The 8,396-nt window shown below is 36.0% G+C and overlaps 2 protein-coding genes across 2 annotated transcripts; one reads left to right on the plus strand and one right to left on the minus strand.

The window, feature by feature from the left end:
* The first annotated feature begins 36 nt into the window (after positions 1–36).
* On the plus strand, positions 37–3,560 carry LOC106437716 (probable E3 ubiquitin-protein ligase ARI11). Its single transcript, XM_013878659.3, has 3 exons — positions 37–501; positions 1,407–2,883; positions 3,005–3,560. Exons 2-3 carry the CDS (start codon positions 1,672–1,674, stop codon positions 3,362–3,364), a joined length of 1,572 nt encoding a protein of 523 aa, XP_013734113.1. The 5' UTR covers positions 37–501; positions 1,407–1,671; the 3' UTR covers positions 3,365–3,560.
* A 344-nt stretch (positions 3,561–3,904) lies between these two features.
* LOC106437717 (serine/threonine-protein kinase HT1-like) lies at positions 3,905–8,003 on the minus strand (the record flags this gene model as incomplete). Its single annotated transcript, NM_001315871.1, is given in 11 exon segments — positions 3,905–4,037; positions 4,160–4,284; positions 4,521–4,606; positions 4,718–4,839; positions 4,944–5,006; positions 5,084–5,163; positions 5,257–5,377; positions 5,595–5,680; positions 5,771–5,875; positions 5,960–6,034; positions 7,575–8,003. Coding segments are annotated over 11 exon segments (1,425 nt in total), but the record flags the coding sequence as incomplete, so codon positions are not given.
* Between the last annotated feature and the right edge of the window lie 393 nt (positions 8,004–8,396).

An 8,396-nucleotide genomic window follows, 5' to 3' on the forward strand; every position in this document is an offset into this window, starting at 1 on the left:
CATAATGCCAAAGCCAGGTGGGTATAATCTAGAAACAATATTCGCAAATTGTCAAAAGCATGTCATGTTTTCCAATTACAACCGCTTATTCGGTTGACGTGGCCAAAAAAAATGAAAGAATGTATCCAATTCCTCATTGAATTCTTCATATTCTTGGGCACTTGTCCTTCAAGAATCTCTCCCTTTAGACAGACAGCAACCTGGATTATTAACGAAGTAGTTATTAAACTTTTCTCTTCATTGAGCTCAATGAGAGTTATCTATCATCATCTTTCAATCTTTCTTTTTGTTTTAGTTTATGATCGATCTCAATAACTTCTTGAACAATTCTTGGGAAATTTGGTCCTCCCTCTAGACAATTCTGCATAAAATGACGGTTGAGATGTGGATGAGCAGCTATTCAAATTCCTACGATATGGCCGAAAGAGAAACCAATATTGGAATGATCGATTATCTTGGATCAAAGAAAGCCAAAGGAGTAATACTTTACTCTATTACTAGGTACTATATGACACCACTTTTAATTTGGTCATCTTTATTGCAATATTGTTACGCCAGTAGGCCTATCAAACAATGGTTCTAAGATGTTTGATGGTTAAATATCCTTAGCCTTCTTGTTCAGCCACGTAAAGATATGATTGATAAGGTTATAAGTAAGAAAGAAGCTGGGAGAAATACTATAGATATTTGAAGTTGATATAAACGTCAAGATACTGAACGTTGCTTAGAAAAATGGATCTGAGTAGAGAGGCTTTTACCCTCGTTAGATTTACCATCAGCTAATATGGACATATGACCTATTGCCAACACCATGAATATCGTTTTACCACTTATTCATGTCATGTCATGTCATGTCATGGGCAGTATACACATTAGATGTAAAAAGGCCGCATTTAGATTCTGGCATTGTTGGCTTTATAAGATTTTTGTAAAGCCTACCCCGTACAAAATAGAAACACGAAAAAATCGTTAAATGGAAACAGAGATACGTCAAAGCAGAAGAGGGAATCCAAGTCCAAAATTATATTACAAAAAAATCTGGCAAGCTGGAAAAGAATTCCAATAAGAGACTCCATTAGTTTGAACCAAATTTTGAATATCATAAATTTTCTTGATCTTACTCTTTGTAGTTCAGTACTTTTTGCTTTTATGGTTTTTTTTTTTTACATTAAAAACTCATTCTATTATTCAAACATAAACATAAGATGGTCTATGTAATTATAAGATTGGAATAGAAAGACCAATAAAGTAGATTTCTCTATTGAAAAAGTAGCATTCTTGGCCAAAAAATTAGCTGTTGAATTAAGTTACTCTAATTACATGAAAAAGATTGAATGCATGAAAAATTGAAACGTACTACTATTTCTTAATGTTGATTTTTATGATACCTTCTGTATACGTTTCAGTTATGCGAGAGGGGAAAAAGATGTGGCCAACGGCTATTGGTTCTGGCTCCCCCTTCTTCACGCTGCTTAAAGCTCTTATATGTGGGTCACACGTGTGTAGAACTCATTGGTTAAATATTTAAACAACCTGGAGTAAAACCCCTAATGTCGTAGATAATGACTATAAGAGATAATTTGTTAGCCTAGAGCTTCGTTGAGTGAAAAACCAAACTTCGTATAAATCTCCAAAGCATAAATCGTTTTAGGGTTTTTCTATACGTCGATCATGGATTATTCCGATGATGATGGCATGGTCGATACTGATTCAGGTGAGGAGAGTTTATTGAGTGACAACCAGGTAGGTTCCGATTATGAATTCACCGATCAAGACGTGGACAACGCTTCAACATACAAACGATCTCAGATAAGTTACTTGGTTCTCAAGGAAGAAGACGTTCGCAAGCATCAAAGGACCGATATTGAACAAGTTTCCACGGTTCTCTCGATAAGCCAAGTCGAAGCAATCGTTCTGCTTCTTCACTACCAGTGGAATGTTAGTAAAGTCGAAGATGAATGGTTTACGGACGAAAAGAAAGTCCGTGAACTCGTTGGTATGTTGAAGGAGCCTGTAGTTGATCTTAACGACAGAGAAGTGAATATTGAATGTGGAATTTGCTTTGATTCATATACTCAGAAGGAAGTGACAACACTTTCTTGTGGTCATCCTTATTGCAATGTTTGTTGGACTGGTTACATCACTACGACAATCAATGACGGTCCGGGATGTTTGACAGTTAAGTGTCCTGAACCTTCTTGTTCTGCCGTGACAGCATGTCAATATATGGTCGATAAGGTAATAACCGATAAGGAACTTAAGGAGAAGTACTATAGATACTTTGTTAGATCTTATGTAGAAGCTAGCGGAAATAAGATTAAATGGTGTCCATCACCTGGATGCGAATACGCGATTGATTTTGCAAGTGGAAGTAGAAGTGAACACTACGATGTTTCTTGTTTGTGTTCTTATGAATTCTGCTGGAACTGCGGTGAAGACGCTCACCGTCCTGTGGATTGCGACACAGTGTCAAAATGGATAAGTAAGAACACTGATGAATCCGAGAACACGAACTGGATACTTGCGAATACAAAGCCTTGTCCTAATTGCAAACGTCAGATCGAGAAGAGCATGGGATGTAACCATATGGGATGCTCGATTTGTAAACACAGTTTTTGTTGGAATTGTCTTGGTCCAATGAAAGGTCACAGGAATTGCCACAAGTTTAAGGGTGGTAATGAGACTGATGTTAAGAGAAAAAGGGCGAAAAGGGCAATCGATAGATACATGCATTATTATGAAAGATGGGCAAGCAACCAATCTTCGAGGCTAATAGCTATGGCAGATTTGAAGAAATTGCAGTCGGTGCAGCTTAAGTGGCTTAGTATCAGACAAGGCACAACAGAATCTCAGCTCCAGTTCACAGTAGAGGCATGGCGTCAGGTTAGTGTAAACTTGCATCCATTCTACTAAGGTTTAGAGTTAGTAATAAGACTATAAGTGAGCCTTTGTTACAATTTTTTTTGTCTTCAAAGCGATTCGATGTCTCGTATTATTATTACAGATCATTGAATGTAGAAGGGTTTTGAAATGGACATATGCATATGGATACTACCTTCCTGAGGAGGAACAAACCAAGAAAGAGTTTTTCGAGTATTTGCAAGGGGAAGCTGAAGCTGGTTTGGAGAGGCTACATCACTGTGCAGAAGAGGAGTTGAAACATTTTGTCTTCGAAACTCAAGATTCATCCAAAAATTTTGGTGACTTCCGGAGGAAGCTAACTGGTTTGACTGAAGCAACCAAAACTTACTTCGAAAATCTAGTGAAAGCTTTGGAGAATGGTCTTGCTGATGTAGCACTTAGTGAGAGCAGCAAATCAAAAACAAAATCGAAACCTGCTACCAAAAGACGAAAGCTGAAGTGAGAACGGTATGAGGTACGATCCATCTTGTTTTATCTGTTCTATGTTTTTTTTTTTGCTGCCATGACCGTAGAGTTTGTGATAATTTTTTACCTTTATTCAAATATTTTTCTTTAGAATAAAAGATGCATTTGTTAGCTTGTTATGATATCTTTTTGAGGCAACAAGAATAAAGAGCTTTCTTGCTAGTTATTATATCAATATGATACATTGTATCCCAAAGTGCTCAGTTCTGTGCATGGGATAAGTCTATATAGCTCGCTGAAGTACTTTATACATTGTTACACGATAAGACATTGACAAATGGGAGGAGAGACCTGCCGTTTTTGTTTTCTGTATTCTCCGTACCGATTTTATTGCTGAGTTCCTCCTGTTTCTGAGCTTAAACCTCTCCTGGTCCTCTGTGCTATTTCCTGAGAAAAAAATATACATTTGGTTAAGAAAACGACCTTATGGCATATGTGAGGTGAGAGCTTGGCTAAGGTGATAACAGAGATACAAAACATAATTGATAAAGAGTCGTTGTTAAGAGAAAGAATTTTACCAAGGAAACTTGAATGTATCTTTCCACCATCCTTGTTTTGAGCATTGTACAAAGATCCTGTCCAGTCGAACTATAATCTCAGAAAATGTCGGCCTAACAACAGCTTTCACATCCCAGCACTCCTCAATCAACCTGTTTTATATATAGAAATTGGAAGAGGATTGGTTAGGGATCATCAAGGACCAAGCAAAATGATGTTACTCTACACCAATTGCAAAAACAAAAAAGTCTATAAAAGAGATGATTACACTTACTCTCTCATCTCTTCGGGACAACTTTTGGTCTTGGCCTTAAACGAAGGTCTTCTTCCTTCCAAACACATTAGCTTCACTGCCTCTTCTGGGGGCTTAGGATGGAAAGGTTGTACTCCTTCAATCATCTGAAAAGTTTTCAAGATTAACTCAATCAAAATATTAGTTCAGTGAGATTTTTTTTTTTATCCTCAGTGCTAGAAATCTATTAACTAGAGTGATTGAGAAACAGAATGAAGTACTTTTAGAGAGCACCTAAAGGAGTGAGGTGGACTAAACCAATCAGATACAGCCATCAAGAAATGTAGAGGAGCAGTGCTAACCAATGATTGACGTTAAGATTAACCATAAGGTACATACATACCTCATATAATACAACACCAAAAGAGTACGAATCCGCACTTCTGTCAAATATTTCATCTCTGTAAACCTCAGGTGCTACACAGTAATCTGCAAACACAATTGGCTCATGAATTCAATCATTCTTATGAATATATCAAAAATAGAAACAATTTATATATTTTTATCAAAGTTTTTAAGAGTTTCTGTGCTAAAACTTACTTGAAAGGTCTATATGTGCCCCGTGATTAAGGACTTTTGATTTATCTGATGATAACTTTTCAAAACTTATCAAACCAAATCCAGCCACCTTCAAAAGTCCTCCATTATCGAGCATAATATTTCTGCCACCTTACAAGAAGTTGCGGAAATTAGATAACTGAGAGGTTCCAATACCATGTTCTTGAACAAGATAACATGCAGATGCTTCTTTATTTAGTTATCTTACTTGGGTTTTAGATCACAGTGGATTACTGGTTCTGGTTTACACTCGTGAAGATAGTTCATTCCCCTGAGAAAGAGCCAAATGATTTATTTGTTCAGAACATTAAAATTTGAATACAATCTTGCAAAAAAAAGAGTACATGCCTGGCTATATCGAGGGCAAATCTTAGAACTTTGGATGGAGAAAGGCGCCCTTTCTTTTGAAGATAGCTCCCAAGGTCACCCTGAAAGTTACACCCAAGCCAAAAAAATTCACTTCCTAGAATCCAAAAGATGTTTAAGGAGGGACAATTCTGTGTAAAGAAGGAGAAGGTTACTTTAGGATGATACTCAGACACAATCATCATGGGGACATTTTGAGTGACAGCTCCAACAAATTGCACAACATTAGGATGACGAACCTTTTCGAATAAAGTAAGTTCGTGTTTGAAGGCGTTTCTGTGAGTAAGCATTCAGATGATATAATCTCAGAGCAAACATAATACATAAAAACAAAACAGGGATTCTAATATCTTACAGCTCATATCATCAATCACTATTAGCATTAGAAGTGATTTTAATGATTTATAGATTAATATAAGAAGAGATTCAAAATCAGTCTTGACCTGTTTGCTAACTTAGACAGATACCGATTAAAGAGAAGAGTAAAACGTACATGGTATCATGATCCTTGTAGAGATCCTTATCAAGTATCTTTACAGATACTTTAGTCCCATTCCATTTAGCCACTTGATATATTCCCTAGAAAATGATGAAATGTTTTTGTTAGAAGCATTTTAGCTGGAAAATTAAAGCATGATCCACAGGAAAGTGAAGCAAAAGAGGCCTTGCCTTTGAGATACCATCAGCTTTCCGAACTTGAAGTTCTTGTGGATTTAACTCGTAATCAGGAACATGACGAGGATTGGCCACAACCATTGGTGTCTTTTTCGTTTTCTACAACCAAAAAAAAAAAAGTGTAATGAAACGCATTGGAGATTATATGAAACAGAACATAGCTTGATCCATGCATATATATACCGGAACTTTGGCTCCACGGGCTTTCAAGATGTTGTAAACGTCCATGTTACCATAGTACTTAGCATCGGCAGCTGCCTATCCACACAAGAACACAAAAGTTTTAGATCAAAAGCACTAAAGAACACCTACTAAAAGAGACGCAAGGAGGCTTGCGTATAAAGATATCCGTTAGGTTTTGGATAGGTTCAGATTTTGGAATTATTGGTGTCATGCTCATAACCATGTTCTAAAAATCAGGTTGGATGGCGCCTATACATCCGTCTAGGCTGTAAATGGGTTATAGCGAAAACAATTTTCTTGGAATCTGTTTTAATCAGCTTAAATTGGTTAAACCATTCTAAATCAGTTTAAATTGATATAACTCACTGTAATTTGGTGTAAATCGGTTAAATCAAGTAACAATGTTAGTGTAGGTCCACAAATTTATCTGATTTCATTTTTTGTATATCTAATTTTTAAATTTCATCAAAATAATTTTATAATTAAACCTAAAAAATTAAATACCTAATACAAATATATACAAATAAATAAAGGACAATTGTCAATAATAGCACCTTTTGAAGTTTATGTCTCAAAAAGGGCACTAGAAGGAGAAAGTCACAAAAATGACATTCATTAAAGGGTAAAATATCCTTACTACCATTGGTTTAAAATTAAATAAACAAATAAAAATAAATAAAATAAAAATAAAAAAATAAAAAAAATGAAAAAAAGAAATTTTTTATAGTTTCAGATTATATGTTTTCAGATTCGAAATTTTTATAATTTTTTTTGAAATTTTTTTTTTGAAATTGTTTTTTATTTTTTTTCAAATTTTCTTTTTATAATTTAAAAATACTTTTTGAAACTGTTTTTAAAATTTTTATTTTTTATTTTAGTATTTATTTTTTATAAAATTTTAAATCCTAATTCCAAAACCCCACCCCTTAACTCTAAACCCTAAGGTTTGGATTAATTAACCCAAGGGGTATAAGTGTATATTTACCTCTTTAATGAAACCTATTTTTGTGACTTTGAGCCTTGAGTGCTACTTTATGAACAAAAACTTGATTTGATGCTATCCTAGTTTTTTCTCGTAAATAAATAAATAAAATATTTATTAATGCATAATCACCCTCTAGTTCTCGAATAATCCACTTAGTCCCTAAATAATTCACCAAGCTGTTTCTTGAACATAAGTCTCATTTGGATATTTTCTGATTTTAGTTCGATTCAGTTTCTTTCGTATCCATTTCGGATAGAATTTTACCCAATATCTGAGATCAACCAGAACTTAAAAAAACTAACGAAAATTTATCTAAGTTACTCGAGGACCAGAAAAAAAGCCTATCCAAACAAAAAAAAAAATCTGAAAGTAAACTCGCAAGTAAAAACAAAAAAGAAGTAGATATAAAAACGACCAAAAGTATTCAAGTTATCCAGGTTACTTCAGATACTAATTCAGGTTGCAGTTGGAATCAGATAATACTTGATATCCAAATACTTATCCCTTAGGCTCCTTCGGGTATTTTTCTAAAACGTTTCGGATCGGGTTCAGGTTAGGATTTCAAATTCAGTTATAACCGCCCATAAAGAATTTGATCTAATGCAATAGGTCGATAAAATTTCATATTACCGTGCTTCCCCAACGATCACGAGCATCGATATTAGCCTTCCTAGTCAGCAAAAGCTTCACAACATCCACATGACCTTCACAGGCAGCTATATGAAGCGCGGTACGACCATCAAGATCAATACTATTCACGTCGATCCCTTCGTCTAGCAGATCCTGGACGCCTTCAACGTCTCCTCTACAAGCCACGAAGAGGAGCTGCATAGTGGCGTCGAGGTTATCGGGGACGGCGAGCTGCGGATGGCCAGAACCTTCCGGACTCCTTCGAATCGGATCGAGAGAAGATTGCCTGCCGAAGCTGAACCGCATATTGATACGGCGAGGATCGTGCGACGCCTGGCGCGTGAACTGGCGGCTGAACGTCCGGCGGAGCGATACAGATGAGAGTTGCCTCGAGATTCCGCGTTTCAGCTGTCCCGCGATGTTCGCCATGGCTTCTTCGATTTCGAATCTAAAATTTCAAACGGATAGTCAAATCACATTATTTGGAGATGGGAAGAAGAGAAAGTTGTTGAATGGGTGAGATCCGGTTGAAGCGCGTGCGTTGGTTTATCAATAGGGAGGAAATAATTTAATTTAATTTAATCGAGACATTATTAACGGGACGACGTCTGTTTCCCATTGACTTAGATTTGACTTTCGCTATCAATCATTGTGTGGCAGCTCCCGCGTAAATTTGGACACTTGCTAATAATTGATCGTCGTCCACTTATTTCCGGGTGGCTTTTACCGGTAATTAAATTATATTGTTTTCGTAATTATCAAATTAACCCTAAACTTCTCGTAATTGTTGAACTAACCTTGCAAAATTCTCGTAGTTGAAAA

Source organism: Brassica napus, chromosome A3 (genome assembly GCF_020379485.1).
Source record: "Brassica napus cultivar Da-Ae chromosome A3, Da-Ae, whole genome shotgun sequence".
Classification (NCBI taxonomy): domain Eukaryota; kingdom Viridiplantae; phylum Streptophyta; class Magnoliopsida; order Brassicales; family Brassicaceae; genus Brassica; species Brassica napus.

What these genes read in the sequence shown, in the direction of transcription:
- LOC106437716 (XM_013878659.3), top strand. Translation starts at nt 1,672, where the DNA reads ATGGATTATTCCGATGATGATGGCATGGTCGATACTGATTCAGGTGAG. An exon ending in CAGTAGAGGCATGGCGTCAG is followed by an intron (nt 2,884 to 3,004) that starts GTTAGTGTAAAC and finishes TTATTATTACAG; the next exon opens with ATCATTGAATGTAGAAGGGT.